This window comes from Gymnoscopelus microlampas, assembly GCF_963454915.1.
Source record: "Gymnoscopelus microlampas genome assembly, chromosome: 1".
NCBI classification, from domain to species: Eukaryota; Metazoa; Chordata; class Actinopteri; order Myctophiformes; family Myctophidae; genus Gymnoscopelus; species Gymnoscopelus microlampas.
Genome location: NC_139962.1, coordinates 10,969,088 through 10,990,914, shown reverse-complemented (window position 1 = coordinate 10,990,914; position 21,827 = coordinate 10,969,088). Strand labels below are relative to the sequence as shown.

The 21,827-nt window shown below is 42.3% G+C and overlaps 1 protein-coding gene across 2 annotated transcripts; it reads right to left on the bottom strand.

Moving 5' to 3' along the window:
- Nucleotides 1–2,654: 2,654 nt before the first annotated feature.
- Nucleotides 2,655–21,358, bottom strand: znf395a (zinc finger protein 395a). Of its 2 annotated transcripts, XM_084067330.1 has the most exons (11): nt 21,274–21,358; nt 21,079–21,185; nt 14,394–14,870; nt 13,087–13,316; nt 12,415–12,527; nt 11,162–11,364; nt 10,720–10,820; nt 8,489–8,834; nt 7,781–7,900; nt 4,493–4,611; nt 2,655–2,943 (listed from the first exon to the last, which is right to left on the bottom strand). In XM_084067330.1, the coding sequence occupies exons 3-11, from the start codon at nt 14,586–14,588 to the stop codon at nt 2,832–2,834; spliced, it is 1,539 nt and encodes a 512-aa protein (XP_083923456.1). In that variant the 5' UTR covers nt 14,589–14,870; nt 21,079–21,185; nt 21,274–21,358; the 3' UTR covers nt 2,655–2,831. The 2 variants fall into 2 exon arrangements, with proteins under 2 accessions (XP_083923456.1, XP_083923455.1); XM_084067329.1 differs by having other exon boundaries at nt 21,079–21,290.
- Between the last annotated feature and the right edge of the window lie 469 nt (nt 21,359–21,827).

Genomic DNA, 21,827 nt, shown 5'->3' with positions numbered 1-21,827 from the left:
GACAACTGATCAATGATAATGTACAGGTAAATTGCTTAAGTTTGTTTCCAGCAAAAATGTTTAGATACCAAAAATAAAATTAAACGTGATCACGGAAGCTGCTGTGTGATTATCTTTTCAAATGAGACTGTAGCCTACATCATGTTAATGGCAGGACACAAGACGTGACATCACACATATAAACACACTACAGAAATTACAACAGGAGACTTTTGATCCTGTAAAACAGCCAATTAAAAAAGACAAATGTGGGAGTAAGTAATTTCTTGAAAGACCTCTTTCTCATAACAGGGGTTGGGCAAAGGGGTGGCCCGAACTGTACATTAATCTCATTACTATAATCATATTACTATCAATCTGACCACTATGTGGAATACAAAGAGTTTAACTTTAATGGAGTTGATTCATTTAGGAAAATGAAATAATCTAGGATGACAATGATTTCTGGCATAAAAGTAAAACTCACAATTGGCTGTAATTGAATTATAAAAATAGTAGCATCTTAAGAGGGCATAGTCATTTGTGCTTTCCTTAAAATACTGAGTCTACACGGTAAAATCTTGAGTGTTAGTTGAACTTGACTTAAGCTCCATAGATGTTATACTTATACTGTTGCTACGACGATGTCACACGAAAATAGCAGGTCTTTAAATTCACAGCGCGTCACACCGTCACACATTGTGAGCTTGTAGATTTTGATAAAGGTTTCACGATTTGCGCCTATAAACGACATGCCCAAAACAGACGCCACATTGAATGTGGTCAACTCTGAAAGTGTACCAAAAAAATGTCTGTGTAGTACAAACATCAGGTAATAACTATTTTTAGATACTGTATATTGAGAGAAGTATGTTATGAAGCCCCTATGCTGTGCCAGTTGCTAGGATTCCACTGAACGCACAAGGCTCTTCTTTCACTTTTTGTTGTTACATCTAGGGCTGTGCAATATATTGTATTATATTGACAATATATTGTATTATATTGACAATATATGGTGTTATATTGAAATCACAAGATTGACATATTGTGATTATACCTCAATCACTCATTTAGAGAGAACAAAATCTGTGTTTACAATGTAGTACAATATCAAACAGAAATCTTATAACCCCAGTTGAGCTATGAGAAGTACAAATGCATGTACATCTACTTGATGGACATAAGCTGCTTTAGTGCAAGTACATCTGTCTGATGAATATTATAATAGTTATTAAAGATTATAATAATAATCCTACAAGACAAATGTGTCACTGGAAGGTTTTTCATTTCAAATCACCGCTGCTGTTGGAAAAACATGACACAAAATGGTGTCTGGCATTGACATAATCCAACAGTTCAAGTTTCTGGTCCTCTTAAGACAATAGCTTACAAAAGAGTTTTTAAGGACAGGATCTTATGTTCTTGAAATTTCATACACAAAAATGTGACCAAAAATGCATTTGTGTGAATCAAATGGAATAAATGTAACAAGATTTGATATAAAAGTTACAATCGTAACTGACCTTGGATTTTGCATGTCTGATTAAGTACCATTACATTTTACTATTCTTTTTTTTACCCCATGAGCACCATTTTTTGACAAAACAAAACAAAAACAAAAAAAAAGTGGTTGTGGCTCCTAAAACTGAATACAGGATTTTATCGTGTATCCCTTCTTTGCTGCTTTGCGGATAAACTGTTTGACAGATGACAAAGCAATTTGAGCCAACCAACAGAGTATATACTATTGTACATACAGTATAGATACACACAAAGAGAATGGGAAAAATACACTAACGAGGTACAAACTTGCACAGACCCCCCCCTCCCCCATAACATTCCAATCAGCTAAATGAAACCATGTATTTTGTATATTTGTGAGCAAATCCGAATTTCAAATATGTGTCTGTTGTGTTAAGAATCTTGTGTTTGTAAAGAGACATTATAAGTTACCTCTCTTTTTTTAACCACTTGAACCCAGCATCCATATTCTCTGGGAGGAACATTAGCCAAAAATAGCCGATCTACAAGCTCACTTGTACAGTAGATTGGCTATTTTGAAATATAGTGTAGAGGGGGGAAAAAGTACAGTTAGAAACTCAGGTCAGTTTGAATAATAATAGAGGGGTTTAAGTGGTTAATAATGAGGCTTAACCCATTAAGACCGGGAACGCACCTGTGTCATTTTAAGATTTCTTTGGCTATTCAAAAATAGCAGATATACAAGCTCATAGCGCGGCACCGAGTGCCGCGCTATGAACTTGTAGATCTGCTATTTTTTTTTAATTGTGGGAAATTATGTTTTATATTTTTTTCAAAAAACTGTTTAGAAAACATTTTTAGAATGGGCCTCACGTCTTAATGGGTTAAAGAGAGAGACCTGGCGTGTGTGTGTGTAAACCCCCACCCAGCATGGTCTGTGAGAATCTAGGACAGGATGTAAACCGATCCACAGGAAGTGGCGCTTAGAACCATGTCAGCTGCTTACATGTCAACAGTTTAAAAAGGTTAAAAGGTCACATAGCTGCCCCGCGCTGCTGTTCACCATAAGCACCCACACAGCTTGTTTGGACGATGAGGTCAGCAAGATACGCACACGAAGAAAAAAGCACTTTTAACACGACCTTAGCAAACGTAAAGATTACAAAAATGACATTTTTCTTGTTACATAAAAAAGGTCCTTAATCCTCCCCGTAGTCTTTCTTTAGGAAGGAGACAACTCGCTCTCCAGAGTTCCTCTTTTGTGTTTGTGTTTCTCTACCTTCTTAGCCGTCGCTCCTCCTCCTCCTCGGTTTCACCTCCTCTTCCACTCTCCCGTCTCCTCCTTTCTCCTTCTCCGGCTGCGGGTCGTTTCAGTCGAGGAAGCGCTGGCAGGCTTTCTTCCAGCGGCAGGCGGTGCACCACTGGTCTCTGTGCTCGATGCCGTACACTTTGCGGCACTTCTTGGCCTCGCCACGCACCCGCCTGGAGATCAGGTTTAGGTTATACACAACGTTATAAGCATTTAACCCATTAAGGCCTGAGGTTCCGATTCTACAAATGTCATCTAAATCCTAACCGTTTTTCTTTTTTAAACTTGTGTTGCTACATCAGTGTTTCTCAAACTTTTTCATGTCAAGGACCCCTAAATGTATATGTATTTGGCCGTGGACCCCCATCTCAAAATATTTTGTTCCAGGGACCCCCAGAAGCAAAGATTTTAGTTACAAATGTTGGCTTTAAAAAATATATGTATATTCAAAGATTTGCACACATTTTCTCGATTTTTCAAAAATAGCAGATCTACAAGCTTGTAGCGCGGCACTCGGTGCCGCGCTATGAGCTTGTAGATCAGCTATCTTTGAATAGCCAAAGTGTAAAATAATGCTTTTTTTAGCTCAAATCTAAAAATGACATAGTTGCGTTCCAGGTCAAAATGTCCCATTTGGTGTGATGAGTCGATTCCATCTGTTGCATAGTGCAAGACATGTGTGAGCTCCAATAGTTTTCCGTGTATTTGCTTTGTAGGAAACCACACCTAAAAGTAACACCTGATGTTTGTGAATTGTGTGGTAATGTGTTTGAATAAAAAAGGACTTGTGGTTTTGGCATATGCCCTGTGGTGTACCCGGCACATTAGTTTTAGTTCATGAGTAAGTAGTATCAGTGAGCCATTACTTCATTTCAACCAGATTCCTGAAACATGAACAGTGAAATGACAAACTTCCACGTCATTTTACTTTATTATCTTATCGCCATATCTAGGAAACTTGATGAAAAGAAATGCAGGGGAAGTGAAATGGCCTTGAGACAAAATGTCTAATGCAATCAAACCCTTGTGTGATGAATAGTTGTATGGCGATGTTTTAATAATTGACCGCCATGGTGAGCTTTCACCACCATAGTTTCTTGAACTCATGTTGTGACTTATTTGATGATGATATACAGTAGTGCAGGGGTCTTCAACGTTTTCAGGCCAAGGACCCCCTAACTGAGAGAGAGAGATGAACCCCTTTATATTGTATAAAATTGTGTTTCAGATTGAAATGTTTTTGTTTACTTGGTCTGCTCTTTTTTCCCTCTACACCTATACTTCTTTGACAAAAATAGCTGATCTACAAGCTCACATTGTGAGCTTGTAGATCTGCTATTTTTGCCAAGTTCTCCTCAGAAAAGGGATGCTAGGGTTCAAGTGGTTAAGGTAAAAAAAAATCATATTACCCCAGACCCCCTGTAGTAACTCTGAGGACCCCCTAGGGGTCCCGGACCCCCTGTTGAAGACCCCTGCAGTAGTGTATTGAGTCATTGCATACAGAATGACAGACAGACAGACAGATAGATAGACATCCTCATGGGTCAACTAATGAGTGAGAGAGAGACTGAGGGAAAGACAGACGGATGAATAGATGAGTCTTATACCAAACTACAAAGGGAAAACCAATGAAGGCTGCAGAAGCCTCCCTGCATAACATATTGGATTTGGCAGGATTAGGTTAAATGTAATCACATAATGTAATGACAGGGACTAACTGACCTTGCTGTCCAGTGGCCGCGTGGAGGAGAAGCGCTGGCAGGATGAGGCCTTAGAGGGGCGCTGTGCTGCTGGAGCCACTGTTCTCCTACGCTGACGGAGCGGACGCGGAACGGCGCTCCCTGAGGGAAAGAGAGAATGCACACATACAGTAAGGACCGTGGATGAAAGGACACAATATCAGTTATCATCCCTAGTGCAAATTTCAGCTACAATCCTTAGGGTTGATCGGTTTTCACCCTCTCTGACCTTTTATTACTCCCCTCGCCCAGGGCAAATTCAGTCTTGGCATGTAATTAAAAGTGTTATTGTTGTTATTAAGTGCACTTGGCATGTAATTAAAAGTGTTATTGTTGTTATTAAGTGCACAACCATTTCCTATAAGCAAGTGCTTTGGAGAAATTGGGATCAACTTGCATAAATATATATTTTATTATCTTTCAGAGATTCATTATAAAATGTTTGTCCAGGTTATAGGCCAAATTCCAAAGACAAGAGGTTGTGAGACCGACTACATTAAAACTAATGTTACTATAAGTCACAGCACCGTTTAATGCTAAGGTTCTGTCTGTAACTGTCACTCTGCTTCAACACACAGTCAATGTTCAGGGTTTTTTTTCCCCCTAAATGCAACACTGCTGCTTTTCTCTGGTACATTTACTTGTCTATTATATTTGCTCCAAATATGCATCATATTTTTTTGTCCATACGTCTTGTAAAATGGCAATGTTTTTTCTCCACCATTTCCTATATGTTACACCCCCCCTCCCAGGAACAAATACTCTTAACAGATATCTACTTAATGTTCCAATGTGGCAGTGTACGTGCATCACACTAAAAGCCATCTTTAATGGTTCTTTGTGTTGCATCTACCCTCCTTCCCCCTGCTCTCCTCCTCCTCCTCTACTGCCCTCCTCATGCCTGCCTTTGTCCACGTGTTGTTTACCTCATGACCAAAACACTCTGCAGTTACACCTTTATGCCTGTGGGAGGCAGTGCTCTATCAGAGAGAGGGAGGGGAGAGGGGGGCAGAAGGACAGGAGGCACAGAGACAAAGGCAGCCCCAGTGATGGAAAATGTGATGGAGTCAGCAGGGGATTGCACTGGTAAATACCCAGGAGGAGGACGCCCCACTGAGGTGGACAACTGTAAATCTGTCTCTGTAAAACAACAGCATATTGTACACCCAAAGGATCCTCTCTTTCTCTCTCTCTCTCTCTCTCTCACTCTCTCTCTCTCTGTGTGTGTACCAGTGTAGGAGATATTTTGACATGCTCCTTGGGCAGCTACTAGTATGGAAAATCAAACTGCTAGAAGCACAAAGGCTGCTGTGTGGAGTCAAGAGGAAGTATGGATGTTAAAGAGGGGGCTCTCCAACAAGGAACTGCATTTTAAGAGGAATTAAAAGAGATTAAAGTAAAGTTGTCCAAAATATTCCAAGGGGGAAGTTAAGTGTTAAGGGGCAGCAGACACAACATGACAAAAAGGCACCACTACACTATGAAAACAATTATTTCCAATGGCTTGCTTATGATTGCTATCTGTTCCTCCTCAATAACTCGACAGACCTATCAACGTTTGTTAACCACATGAAACCTAGCGTCCCTATTCTGCACATGTCATGATAGGCGAACATTCAACAACAGAGAATTTGGCAAGAGGAGGAGAGAGAAAAAAGTAGGGGACCAAGTAGACCAATAGGTGACACCGGTCAACTGGATAAACTATATAGGGTTTAAGTGGTTAATTGAGGTAAAGATGTCACATTTTTTTCATACAGGATATTTTATTAACATAGAAAACGTATCACATTTCATGTTGTACACGTAGTGATGCAGTCCCGCTAGAATCTTTAAAAACTACTCCTATTTTGCTCTGTCCTTCACTACTCCCCCTACAGTGCGCTGTACCCAGCAACAAGCAAAATGCTAATTGGGTTGTGTCTGAAAGAGCCATTAACCCATTAAGACCTGAGGCCGATTCAAAAAATGTTTTGTAAATCGTTTTTTTTTTAAACATAAAAAATCTTAAAATGACACAGCTGCATTCACGGTCTAAGTGGATTAAAGGGACACCATCATGATTTTCACCAATATCTCGATATATTTGCTGTAGGGTCATTCCATCAAACAGAGACGTGCACGCAAAATGCATCATGGGAGTTGTAGGCTCACCAAGAATGGCCAAAATAGAATAAAACGGGACTTTTCCGTCAATGTGGGTTGAATTGGAAATAGTTATTTCTATAGATAGACTATGATAACCATCAACAACTAACTGGCATGCATATCAGCCTGTGATGATGACAGCAAGGTTCTGACCATACCTGTCAAAAATACAATTTGAAAATAAGGGACAATCTTGTTCTTGTTGTTGTTGTTGTTGTTAATATACAGCCGTTTGACCAAGATTTCGGTTTAGGGTTAGATTTCAGTTCATTCAATGAAAAAAAGTCCACTTCAGGATTTCCGGGATGTTCAACAAGGAAGCAACCAGTCTGTGGTGGAAGCAATGCTATTCCCGACTACAGTTCAGTTCATACAACAAAAATAGTCCTCTTCGGGATTTGGTTTTATTAACATTTTATAGGAAATGTAAAAAGAAAAAAGAAAAATAGGAATATTTATGAGTAAATATTTAAACGGGAAGCAGTCGAGACGGGTAAAATATGGGAGCATATCCTGGAAAAACGGGAGGGTTGACAGGTATGGTTCATGACAGCATGTTTGAAAAAACAAGAGGGGTTGACAGGTATGGATATGACAGCTTCTTGACAGAACGGGAGGGTTGACAGATATGGTTGTGACAGCTTTTTGAGCACACGCTGCGTGACATATTGTGTGGCTCTGTACGACTCTGTGTCAGACAATTAATGTCTGACTTGACTACCATTGTAAAATGTAATATGGGACCAGATGCAGGCTCTTACCTAGCCAGCCAGACCAATGTCTATACTTGGGTTTCAGCACTGTGCCAGTGCAGGCGAGAGGTCTGGCTGAAAGCCATTTTTACACTCTTATGTAACACTCCAGATTTGACTGTGTAATGGATAGGTCAGCACAATAACATTTAAGAAAATTCTAACATTTCCATGACAAGTGTTTTATAGCATTAGTTGTACGTTACTGTTATTGCTGTAAGTGGGTGTGAAAGGGTAACCACAGAGGGGGGGAAGGGGAGGATATAAAGCACGTTCTGTCAGTGCCAGGAGGATGTTTCCTCCTAAAATAAAACTGACGCAGGATGGCATCAGAGTAGCAAATAGCTCTGTGAATGATCGCGGGGACGTACCTGTCTGCTGTGAGAGCCGGAGGTGGTGGAGGTGTTGGTGGTCCAATGACAGGAAGTGGCACTGGAGACTACAGGAGGAGGCGCCACCTGCTGGTCAGAGGCCGGGGACACCGGCAGCGCCTATAAAAGGAGTCCACACAAACTATCAAAAGGACTGAAACATGCCGTACAGATACAAATTAATATGTTTTATTTACTAAGTAAAGACCATGTAATGACATACAATATTTTTTTCTTTTCTTAATAACCCATTAAGGCCTGAGGTTCCGATTCTACAAAATGTCTTCTAAATCCAAACAGATTTATGAAAAAAAAAAAAGTTATATCAGTGGTTCTCAAACTTTTTCATGTCAAGGACCCCCAAAATTATATGCATTTGGCTGCGGACCCCCATCTGAAAATATTTTGTCCCAAGGACCACCAGAAGCAAAGATTTGAGTTACAAATGTTCACTTTAAAAAATATGTATATTCAAAGATTTCCAAAAATGTTCAAGATTTGTCAAAAATAGCAGATCTACAAGCTCATAGCGCGGCACTCGGTGCCGCGCTATGAGCTTGTATATCTGCTATTTTTTAATAGCCAAAGTGTAAAATAATGCTTTTCAGCTCAAATCAAAAAGGTCTTAATGGGTTAAGAAGAACCCAACATCGTTATTACTATTATTACTGATATAATTACAATCAAATGAACTGGTCCTCTCTGTACCTGATAGGAGTGTTCAGACTGAACCTGCCAGAAGCTACCAGAGGGGGCTGACTGGCTCAGCAAGCTGGCCAGGGGGGACCCGTCTATGGGCAAGCTGGACTCGCCCGGTCCTACCGCGACCCCGTCCATGTTGGAGCTCTCTGTGGTTACCAGGGAGGCACAGGCAGCAGGAGGAGTAGGGGGGCTGGGAGAGGAGGAGGAGGGGGCAGAGCTTCCTGGCCAGGGGCTGAGGGCAGGCAGGAGAGGTGTGGGAGGTGGCGTGAGAGCCTGCTGGTCTCGCTGGTGGATCTCGGTGTAGTAGAAGTCCTCCTCGCTGCGGGAGCAACGCTCGTGTTCGCCATTTTGTCTGTCGGGGAGAGAGAGATGGATGGGAAAGAATGATATGTTGGTTAATTCGTTTGACCTGAGGCCTATTCTACGAATGTCTTCTAAATCCCAACAGTATTCTTCAACAGTATATCAGTGGTGCTCAAACTTTTTCATTTCAAGGACCCCAAAATTATATGTATTTGGCTGCGGACCCCCCATCTCAAAATATTTTGTTCCAGGGACCCCCAGAAGCAAAGATTTTAGTTAAAAATGTTCGCTTTAAAACAATATATATTCAAAGATTTGCACACATTTTCTCGATTTTTCAAAAATAGCAGATCTACAAGCTCGTAGCGCGGCACTCGGTGCCGTGCTATGAGCTTGTATATCTGCTATTTTTGAATAGCCAAAGTGTAAAATAATGCTTTTTAGCTCAAATCTAAAAGTGACACAGATGCGTTCCAGGTCTTAAAGGGTTCAAAAACAAGAGTGGGTGGTCTCCTCCCCTCCATATTTGTACTTATATTAGACCGTAAGACAAACGTGTAGGGGAGAGACAGTAAGAAAACTGAGAGAGAGACAGTGTAGGAGAGACAGACAATAGGAAAGTGGAGGGGGAGAACATTTAGGAGAGGCAGGCAGTAGGGAAGCTGAGATTGAGGCAGTGTAGGAGAGACAAGCAGTAGGAAAGCTGAGGATGGAAAGTACAGGAAAGACAGATAGTAGGAAAGCTGAGGATGGAAAGTACAGGAAAGACAGATAGTAGGAAAGCTGAGGATGGAAAGTACAGGAAAGACAGATAGTAGGAAAGCTGAGAGAGACAGCGTAGGAGAGACTGATGGTAGGAAAGCTAAGAGGGAGACCGTGTAGGAGTCAGAAGAGACAGACAGTAGGAGGCAGTGTAGGAGAGACAGAAGGATGGATTCTACTCCTTAGTCTGCAAAAATACACAATCACTAGAATAACTTCAGGTTTCAGTAGAGAAAACCATGGTGTTTGCAACATTTCCGTTCCTCTGCAGTCATTAAGCAGTGACCTGCCACCACCACAGCCAGACGACTATCACCCACGCTTGAGGAAAAATGAACGTCTGCCCTCGCCTAGCTGCCCAAGACCAGTTTGCCTCTTCTACACCTTCACAGTGCATTTTCTATGACGACTTATCAGGTCAACAATTGTTACAGACAATCAGGGATGAATGGAACCCGACCAAAAAATTGCAGCCTGTTTTCTACTAGTGCACAGTAAAATCCTGCATTTTAATTGAACTCTAGGAGTGTAAAGATTGACCAGCAAAAGTCCACTTTTACAATCTCAAAGTTGAATTGACATATTGCAGTGTGTACAGTATAAGTAGATGTAAGTAGAACTCAAAAACATAAAACACATTATGCACAATAACCTGACTTATGCTGATACAACAGGGACTGAAATAGAAGCGTAACCGAAGCTAAAATTAACCCCAACACAGTTTATCTGAATGGTAACAGTACATAATATAATATACATTTACACAGAGAAACACTGCATTTTCCCTCAGACACAAAACCAGAAATGGACCCCAAACACAATGACAGGATAACACGAGAATACTAAAAGGTCCTAAAGTAGAAATGTAATCGTATACTATTAAATCTTCAGAATTAATTTATCCATTTGTATCTCTGAGAAAAAAACGTTTTTTTTTCCTCACTTTGAGCGCCAATCTACGGTATGTATGAAAGGTTATATTTATTATTACCCTGCCTGCAGCAATGTGTGGTTGGTTATTGTAATCGCTCCCATGTTTTGGGTTGATATGGTCAAGGTCACGTTGGAGCAGGAGGGTTGGCAGACTTCGCACCTCCAGGTACATTTTTAAAAGTATTATAATTGTTGTTGTTGTTATTATATACAACAAGGCAGCCCGCTGCAAAACTCACCCCAGATGTAGTGTGCGGATGTGACGCTTTATCCCCACCACTGACGTGAGGACTTTCCCACAACTCGGCCACAGACACCGGTAGGCGACCTTCACCGAGTTCTGATGGGGAAAGAAAGGGACGAATAGAAAGAGAGGGAGGAGGGCAAGGGGGTGGGACAAAGTGGGAGAAAGAGAGAGAGAAAGACAAAGAAAGAGTAGAACCAATAGAAAGAGGGAGAGAGAGAGAAAGATGGAGTAAAAAGGAGATAGAGTGGCGGAGAGAAGGGCAGAGAAAGATAAAGGAGGGAGAGATTCAGTGAGTGAGAGAGAAAGCAGGAGAGAGAAAGAGGAACAAACAGCAAGAGAGGGGGGGATTACTTTGCTTACTTACTTAACAGTGTAAGTATCAATATGACCGACGCAATGTTATTTACACACACACACACACACACTACACTCACTCTGCGTTTTCGTGGCGCCGGCTCGTCAAACAGCACCTGCTCCAACTCCATGTCCAATCCCTCGTCAGAGGGCGTGGCCACGCTGCCATCGGCCTCTGTGATTGGTGGAGACGGGACCGGGCTGCCATTGCCACCGCCGACACTCCAGTAGCCGCTGCTCCCACTGTCTGAGAGCTCACCTCCCGCACACTCCATGCCTGGAGCTAGCACACACACACACACACACACACACAGCAATTATTAATGAGTGGAGAATGTTTCAAGAGAATCAAGAGGGATTTATTTGTCACTTACTCACACTGTTACTAAATAATGCTCTATTACCAGGGGTGCACATAACTGGTGCGCAAGTATGCATGCGTCGTCAAAATGCATGCTGCGCGGCACATGAAGCGAAGGGAGACGCTCTCGCGTACCAACAGCTGGGACCGCTGGGACAGGAATTTACTTCCTGAAGCCACTCTTACAGATTCACGGTGAAGCACGCGCCCGCCCCATACACACCCATGGGGCGGAGGCGGAGGGGGAGGGGACGCATGCTGTACATGTGTGAGTGTGGCCTCGAATCCTGACACAGCCAGTCGCACACAGCAAGCTGCTGGCTGCGTTACATGCACTCGTCACCGATGATGAACGCACCGTGATGTGGTGCAAAATATGCCGTGAGCATCCCAATCTGCCGGATAAAAGCAGCGCCTTTTATACAGGGATAAAGCTTTTGATAAGCATGAGAAACGCAAAGAGCACATCAAAATTGAGTCGCCCTCTTGACGAGGCTTGAGGTTAATGTCGGGAGTGCCTATCATTCACGAGAAGCGGGGTCCCGCATCATGCAGAGTTGCAGACCATTGCACAGAGAAGTTATCCATGTATTCCTCTTTTATCCATCCTGCGAGACGTGTCGCGGCAAAATGTATTTATTTCTTTATTTGGTGCGCACCAAGTAACATATCCAGGTGCTCCCCTGAGAACTAGACCAAAAAAGTTATGTGCACCCCTGTCTATTACTAATGCTACTGCTGGAACTATTCCATTGGAACAGCATTTATTTTACTGTTACAATCACATAACTAATACTACTACAGCATTTATTACAAGAAATTACAAGGATTGCTGCTACTGCTAAAGCCACACTGCTGCTTGCATTATTATTTCCCATGCACATGCTAGCATTACTGCTGCCACTGCTACAGTCACTATAGTGCTTCCACCATCACCACTCCTCCTACTGTATGTGTCTGTCTGTGTCTCACCTGCAGGGGCACCTCTGTGGGGGGGACTGTGGAGCAGAGGGCTGCAGGACAGACTAGTGAGGACCAAGGCAGCCATCATCTCATCCATTTCCCCTGCCTCTGGACTCCTCTGACTAGGGAAGGAGTGGAGGGGAGAAGAGAGGCACAGAGACTTTAAACAAAATAGGTATGCGGAAAGAGAGATATTTGTATTATATAGCATACACAGTGTTTTACCATTTTTACCATACACAGTGTCGATTTCGTGGACTAAAACTATGACAAAAAATGTTCGTCGACTACCTTTTTTCACTGACGAAAACTAGATAAAAACTAAATAAAAACTAAGCTATGATGACTAAAACTAAGATGCGTTGTGAGCTTGTAGATCTGCTATTTTCAGCATGCAACCGAGTGTAAATTGAGCCATGAAAATGCCATCAAGGCACCGCCAAAATACATTTTAGTCGACTAAATCAACTGTAGATTTAGTCGACTATAATCTTATGATATTTAGTCGACTGAAACTAGACAAAAACTAAAACATTTCAGATGACTAAAATATGACTAAAACTAAATGGAATTTTATTCAAAAGACTATGACTAAAACTGAATCAAACTTTGCTGTCAAAATCAAAACTAACACACACACGCATGTCAACTTCAACCCTTATGAACCCCCTCTCCTCTTACCTCCCAGGCACATCGATGCAGGAGGAGATGGTGTGGCTCTTTCCAAGAGTGTGTATGACTGAGGAGGAGGTAGGGGAGGCAGGAGGAGCAGAAGGGGAGGTCCACACATCCTCCGTCTTTCTCAGGACATGGCGTCCCAGTGTGTGCAGGAAAACGGACACCTGGTTGTCCACGTGGTTGTGCTGCTCCACCAACCCCGAGCACTCACGACCTCCGCACTGTAAATACACCTGGAGGAGCAGAGACCACGGCATACACACTGTAAATACTAAATACACATAATCTCTTCGCAAAATAACATAATATCTGAACTGTTACACCGGCGCAGAAGATAGGGGCAGCATTATGGTGCGTTCACGCGGGCAGATTAAAAGATACAAATATACACCGCATCTTTGTCGCTGTGTTGCTTTGTATCCATTTTGCTCAACGCGGTCGCTGACGTCATAAAATGTGCGGTCTGGAGCTACAGTTGTACCTTTGCATCTTTGTATCTGGAAGTTGAACCCTGCTCAACTTGAATCTGTAACTTTGTATCTTTGTCGCTATAGAGCTACAGCTACAAACCTCGGATGTATCTTTGTATCTTCATGTTGCTGGTTTCCATTGAAAATGAATGGTAGCATGTATCTTTTAATCCGCCCGTGTGAACGCACCATCAACCTTTTTTGTTCTGCCTCTCACTCTGGAATGTAAGGCATGATTCATACTTTATTGTACAATGGTGTCTGCTCACCAAAAATAGCTGTTCCACAAGTTCACAATGCGTTGTTGTGAGCTTGCAGATGTGTCACCACCATGCAGCTGCCACGATGCAACAGGTGTCTTTCAAAATAAGAAAATAAGTGCAGCATCGGAAGTTCTGTAAATGTCTAAATGTTAACACTTTTTGACAGAGCAGAAGCACGACCCACTCAAAATGGACTCGCTCCACTTTTGGGTGGACCCAACAGTTGAGAACCACAGCACTAATAGCCGGTCTGGCCTCATACCACAGATATGACAGCAACTGTGGCATAATGGATTACATTGTTTCAGTCACTGTTTTATAGACAGAAGTGAACACCATGACAAACGTGGAAAACAATGACCCAATTAATTTGATCAATGTTTGTGTTTTTCCATGCCTATTTTACTGTTATAATTATCACTTCTAGGACATGAATGAATGTTGAATGTCCACTTCTAGGTCATGAAAGAATGTTGAATGTCCAGAAGACTACTACCTACTATAATACTAAATACAGAAATGGATTAAAAATACAGCAGCCACATTCCTTTATCCCCTCCCCCTCTGCTTGCCTCACCTTCTGTCCAGGGTGAAGTTTGACTCTGCCGTGGTGGGTCTGCGGTCCTGGTCCTGCTATCATGCCAGCGCCAGCCATGCCACCGTCCTGGTCTCCGAGGGTCTCGGGATCCAGGGGTGCATCCATGGTGGGGCAGGAGGAGCAAACGAGTGCTCCCAGCGGGGAACGTTTCCCCAGGCGTGCCTTGGGTATCATGGCGGTCTGTCTGTCTGTCTCACTTTGTGTGCTAGTATTTGTCTCTGTCTATTTGTCTGTTGCTCTGTTTGTCTCTCTCTCGCTCTCTCTGTATATAAGGTCTGTTTTACTTTTTTTCTGTCCTTGGGTCAACTGATCAGTTAGGTCTCTGTGTGTCCTTCTCTTCCTGAATCCCTCTTCTGTCTGTCAAACCCAGTGAAAGTATGTCATTCTGTCTGAATATCAGGGAGTACTGGATGCTTCTGGTCCACAGGATCCGGACTGAGTCAAACTGTACCACAACTGGAAGAGAGAGAGAGAGGAGGATGAACATGCTATTTTAAAATGACCTGTAGAACTTGTGGAGCCCACTGAAAACAATCACATAACCAGGGGGGGGGGTCCTACTTCATTAAAAGAGTGGGAACAAGTGTTCAAATTGAAACTGTAAAATGAGAAAGACTTTGTAGCCAATCTGTTAGGTTTGACTACTGACAGTGCACGGGTATACTAATGTATTGTGCAACAGGACACTGGATGACATAAATGTAGATATTAGATATATTCATCATACGAGAATCAGGAAAAGCTACCCTGCTCTGCAACAAACTATGGGTTTCTCTCCATTCTGCAGCAATTTTATCCCGGGAGGGTTTGCTGAGCAGCCCTGCTCTTTTTCCTCAAAACTCTGCTTCAACACTCACTGTGAGCTGAGCAGTAGAACCAGAGGGCTCTGCTATGTAGGATGAATAATAGTCACAAGGTGAAGGTGAATTATTTGTATCGACTCAGCTTCCACAAGACCGAGTCTCTCATTTCTAAACACCTTAAGAGTTGTACCTCCCACACAGTGTCTCCCTCTCACTTTTCCTACTGTCCGTCTCTTGTCTCCTACACCATCTGTAGTGGGTGTAGTAGGATTCCTTTAGGTGTGAGGGCACTACAGTATGTGAATGAACTTAGTTCATTCAAGAATCCATCAGCCACTTATCCAAACGTTCATATCTTTGGACTGCTTCAGAGATTCTGACAGCTATGCCTCCTTTAAAAGTAGCCTACAGTACTTAACACGTCACACAATGGACCATTGATATGGAGCCAGCCAGGGTCATACCTATGTTTGCGCTGTTGTCACTCTGCAGCTTTTGTCAGACGGTGTAAATGGTTGTTTTTGATCAATACATTTAATCGTGACACGAGGTTAGGGATGGCGTTGTGAGACCACGGTCTTGCGGCAGTGCATGTGCGGCCGCCGTGTCAGGTAGGTGCTAATGTTCTAAATAAACGTTATTGGCCAAGTACGTTTGCACTTAAGGGATATTTCACTTTAAAAAAAACTTTGGGTCATTTTATCGTCTACTCAGGCTTTTGGGAGCCCCCCGGACAGTTTTTAAGTTGCTTGATTCAGTATTTAGATATTTGATATTCATTTTATCAGACACGCCCCCTTCCTATACAAACCCATTATAACTTCAAACTCCATTTTGAACATGTTAGATTCATTGAAAACACCCGTCGTTGGTTCTGGTGGTTCTGGTTGGTACTTTTTCATTTACCCCCAAAAAATGTTAAAAAGAAATGAAAAAAGTAATTGAAAAAACATGGTCTCCTCATGTATTAGAAGGACAATATCAGTCACCAGAACCAAGGACGGGTGTTTTCAATTAATCTAACATGGTTACAAAGGGTCTGTATAGGAAGGGGGCGTGTCTGATAAAATGAATATCAAATATCTAAATACTGAATCAAGCAACTTAAAAACTGTCCGGGGTGCTCACAAAAGCCTTAGTAGACGATAAAATTGTTTTGAAAGTGAAATATCCCTTTAAGTTTGTCACCTGTAGAGCTTATTAGATATCCCATAAAAGCAGAAATGACACAGGTAGTAAACGTAAGCAGTAAGAAAGAAAATGGAAAAGGGGGAATAGGCCAATAGTTGGCCAATATGGAGTGCACTCAGTGGGAGTCTGGTTCCAGTGACAGGTGTACAGTACATGTATGTAGGTCTATGTTGGAACAACACAAAGCAAGGCAGGGTGACTCACTGATTCTAGAGAAAGCAAGTGCTGTAATTTACAGTTAGGCCCCTGGGGGGCCCGATTTGGTCCACTGAGTGGCCATATCCTATTACCCATTAGGAGCTCAGACACAGAATGAGGTAAGAGGGAGAGAGAGACACAGAGGGAGATAAAGAGAGATGAAGAGATTAAGGCAGAGAGAGAACGAGAGATATAGGGAGTGAGATATATTATAGGCGTGTAGGAGCACAAGCAGTGGAGAAGAGACAAAAATAAGGAAAAGAGGAGCACACAACAAAACATTTCCTGCAACAGATCTGGTGGCGGGCAAAAGGTTACCCCCTTGCCTCCCCCCTTTCTCAAGTGTTACGGTAAAAGCTGACTCACTGGCCAGTGGTAACTGATCACAGCAGCAGCAGGCTTTCCCCGTGATTGCAAAAACATTGGCCTCGTGTTTTTTTTCTTTCACGGTAGTACAGTTCCACTGTACCAAATGTGCAGGGGCGGATTTAGGGATAAAACAGTTTCACACTACAATCTTAATGAAATATATAAACTAAGTAGGCCTAATTAATCCAATACATTCAACAACAACAAAAACTCCAATGGTGCTAAGGCCACAAATCATGATTCACTAGTCACCAACCTGTAGAAACATCTTAACTTTGTTTGCAATGCCTGATAAGTCGTTCCATCACAGTAACATTTCACCACGTTGAGTGAGAATTCTGGCCATGTCCAAGTACATGTGCTTATGTTATGCGCAGGTCATCAGTCCATCTTTACAACTAAATCTGACAAGGTGTGTAAAAAGGACATAAAGGAATCCATGATATAATCAGTTGATGCACACAATTTGCTAAACTCAAACAGACCACTGTTTGGGAAAAGAGAAAAAAACCTGCCCATTGTGCCTCGGGGGCTGGGGCCCACAGGACAAAAAAAAATTGTCCTGTGGGCAAAATTTAAGGACAGGTCAGGCGAGGCGATCATATTGTGAGTTTTTTTTTTTCCTAAACCTAACCTCACAAAAGAAACGATGCCTAAACCTAACTTTACACTAACCTAACATTTGCCGTGACATGCTTTGGAGTCAAAAAATAAATAAATACACCCGCACTGGGATTCAAACCCAGGATCTTGGGAATGCAAACCCAGCATCTCTGTAACACACTGAGTCACTCGGGTCACTGTTCCACACACTTTCTGGATGTTATTTGAAGCTCTGCCATGCCTAGAACATGATGCGGCTACACCTAAAACATGACGTAGCTCATGAATAATTCATAAAGTCTTGAGTTGTTTACCTAGGAAAATGAATATCGCGACCAGTGGCATAGCCTGGCTTGACCTTACTTTTTAAGTAGCCAAAAATGTTTCCACTTTTCCTTCCAATTTAGTTGTTAGGCCAATTCCCAAATTTTAGTAATTTCTGTGTAGATCGTAGACTCCCTGCTGCCCCTACTGGTGCACCTGCTAGTGAGGAGGCCCTACCGAGAGGACGTAGCGCCTCCTCCACCCTACTCCTTAGGCTACCGTTCAATACCCCCTGCTGACAGATGCCGCCCCAGCCTGTAGGAGTCGCTGGTAAAGAGACAAAGATTGACCTCCCCGCACGGATTCCCACCCACAGCCAATTGTGCTCGTATGGACCTCCATCCAAGCCAGAGGCACCTTAGCTTAGAGTATTGAAACCCATAGTCTCTGCTGTGGTGTACAGGAACTTCACACCTGCACCATCTCCTCAGCATTATTTGACTTAATACACTGAAAAATGTGTTAACAAAAGAACCCTGCAAGAGTCATCACTCTATTACTGTGATAAACACTTTGGTTTAATCAGCCCTATAAAACATTCAACCTTTTGAATGTTCAGATAGACATACACAGTAAGATAATGCTGTTGTACAACTTCACAGAAACTCATCTTCTGGTGCCAACACCTCAATTCTCAGTTTGTCACTGTACCTTCTAGGGATGTGAATGGCTAACAAAAAAATAGTCTGCTGTGCCTAAGCAGAAATAATCGGATACTTGGCTTTTATTTTTATTTTGAAGTCCACCTGTACTGAAAGCATGACTGGAAGTCCACAAAGTTGCTCTCTCTTTATTGTGGTTGGGTTGGCAAACAGCTTGTAGGTGCATTACCACCTCTGGTGGCAGTAATGCGTTACTATCAGGCAATGGTAAAAACAATACAGTACATTACAATACAATACAATACAGTACAGTACATAAAAACAAATACAGTATATTTCTTAAGGCAAGACAATAGTCACATAAACTATTTGATTTTCATAATAATGACTAGTCATTCACATCCAGCCATCCTCCATAGAGCTTACTCGAGAACAATAAGTGTGGCATGATTGAACACTAATCTGTCCCAAACTGACCTGTCCACACAACTCAACAACACAGCCTGTCGTGTCTATTTTCAGGGAGGAAAGCTCAGACATAATGATAAATAACATATGAAGGACTAGGACTTGCACTTATATGAACCATGCTGTAGAATAGATGATTGTGGATCACCATCATCATCATGCAAATCATGCAAGACCTGACTATCTTCTAAATTATCCACAAAGAACCATGCTGAGTGCATTTATCATTATTTATTTGTATTTGTTGTTCATTTGTTAAATAACAAAACATCTTCAACATGTTGTCGACGTCAGTAACTGAAAGGAGCAAAAACACTGGACAAGGGGTTGGGTGCACAGCCCATCAATCATAATGACATCATGGCTTCATTAGGAGGCTCGTCTCTTCATAAACAACTCAGGAGCAGGGCCCACTACACCTCCCAGAGCACGGTGGAGGTACTGCAACAGGCCAGCAGCAACCCGTGCTGTAGTGTACAGTGTTGCCAAGTCTACTTATTATAAGCGACTTTGGGGCGTCTTTTCTGTAAAGTTGCTTGTAAATTTTGGTAGTTGTTTTTTTGGGCTTGTTTCTAACGTGTACTTGCCTCCAAACGTTTTAATTAGTTTTTCTCAATACATATTTTCATAGATGTTTCATGCGAGGGAGCATTTGTGTTGTTATAATATAATGAAAAAAATATATATATATATATTGCAAATATTCCAAATTGTATTGCAAGAGTTTAGCAGATCTACAAGCTCACAACGCTTGTAGATCAGCTATTTTCAAATAGCCGATGCATATAGGTTTAAAGTGCTCATGTGGCCTAAGTTGCTTCGTTTGGGCTTGTTTTGCCAGACCTAGTTGCTCGTTTCTCTCACACAAACTGGCAACACTGGAAGCGCAGCGTACTTTGTCCATTGTGTTTTTCACTTCTCAGCACAGCAGTACATAACGTTCTAACGACTCCGCAGCAACAACACGCACAACTGCCAGACGTGGTATTGCAGCAAAAATGCGAGGCAAATACTTAAAAACGTGCATTATTATGGGAAATGAAAGTAAGAACTAGACCAAACGAGATCTATCCACATGCATTACATATATTATTGAATGCCTACAAAGTTTAACCAACAATTCCCAAGGTGTCCGCCGCCTGCCATTGCTGCAGAGCTACACACAGCACACACAACTTTTCATGTGAAGTAGGTTAAGAGGGCGACTATGTTCGACTACTGAAGTACCAATGACTTCCCTGAATCTGCACAAGGCAAAGACTGGAGTCATTGTCGTTAGGCTATGCGACGTTTTAATCGCGGAATGTTTTCATGCAAACGGCACAACTATCCAGACCAATATATATCAGGACCATAAAAGCACATACAGAGGCGTCATTTCGTAAAACTCCAGAGCAGTGGTTTTCAACCTTTTCCGCGTCAAGGACCCCCAAATTGACCCATATTAGCCCACGGACCCCCATTTGAAAAGATATGCCAGGGACTCAACCATTTCGATTCCTTGGGGGTGTTAAATAATCTATACTTGTATCATCATCATTAGTGTTCTTTTAACTCAGAGTGTACAAATGGAACCAAATGGACCCGTCCATTTGGTTCCATTTGTACACTCTGAGTTACAGACACATATAAGGGTCAATTTGGTTCCTAACTTAATTTGGCTGGGGACCCCCTGGAACCCCCTCAAGGACCACTGGTGGTCCCCGGACCACTGGTTGAGGACCACTGCTAGAGGGTGGCAAAAAGTGACCACTTACGCCCCATTTCAAGAATGGCAGATCTAAGATGCGTTGTGAGTTTGTAGATCTTTTTTTTTTTTTTTACTTTTTTAAAGAGGAAAATGCCATGCCCAAAATAGGGAGGCCAGTTTTAAAGTGATCAATGAATGGAGGCTGCAGAAAGAAAACAAGTGTCTATACGTGTTGATCTAGAATCAGATTCATCTGCCAAAAAAAGCAGGAAATGGGAATAAAAGACTGATAAAAGACTGAAAGAATGTTTAGGTTTAAAGTGAAAGCAGGGGGTGGTAACCCCGAATGACGCCCCTGAGCACATAACAAATGCAAGCAAAACATGACTGTATATTTATTTCTTTTTATGTAATACCTGAATCGAACGCAGTGATGTCATTGGAAACTTGCAGCGCTGTGTCGTGTGGTCAACGTGGCATATGTCCGCAGAGGGTGCCGTCAAAAAGGGCTTGCAAAACACCTCTGTAGTGTCACAAAAACAAGGCAAAGTTTCAATGGGCTCAGCCTGTGTGTCAGTCCTGTACATCTACACACACACACTGTTACACACCCCCTTCCATCTCAGGCTTGCTGTGACCGGCTGGGACTTGAACCTTTTCTATGTCTGAGCTGAGAGAGACGCAACGCAATCACGGGCCGGACTTTTGAATAAACCTGGAATGGGGGAATCCTTCTCTTCGTTGCCCTGAAACATGACCTCAACATGGTGTTTGCACTTTCTCCATTTAGAGCCTTTACATCTACATAGACGTTCGGATTTCACATATAAAGTGCTTACCCTGTGGCCATGGATGTTACAATTATGTTTGGGCCCTTAGACGTACCCGTATCTTCCGTATTGTTCAATGAAAAGCATTGTAATTCGATTGGTGGCCATTTTCGCATAGAGTTATAATGCATCAGTGAGCAATACACCTCCCAACCGATAGGGTCACGTAGTTGAAAGCATATGGCGAAAATGAAGGAAATGGCCACCAATCGGATTAAAATGCTTTTCATTGAGCAATATAGAAGATACGGTAAATTCTGTGGGCACGTACAGAATTGTAACATCCGTGGCCATCGGGTAAGCACTTTATATTTGATATCTGAACGTTTGTGTAG

What these genes read in the sequence shown, in the direction of transcription:
- znf395a (XM_084067330.1), bottom strand. Translation starts at nt 14,588, where the DNA reads ATGATACCCAAGGCACGCCTGGGGAAACGTTCCCCGCTGGGAGCACTC. An exon ending in AACTTCACCCTGGACAGAAG is followed by an intron (nt 13,317 to 14,393) that starts GTGAGGCAAGCA and finishes CTGCTCCTCCAG; the next exon opens with GTGTATTTACAGTGCGGAGG. An exon ending in ATCCGCACACTACATCTGGG is followed by an intron (nt 8,835 to 10,719) that starts GTGAGTTTTGCA and finishes TCTCCCCGACAG; the next exon opens with ACAAAATGGCGAACACGAGC.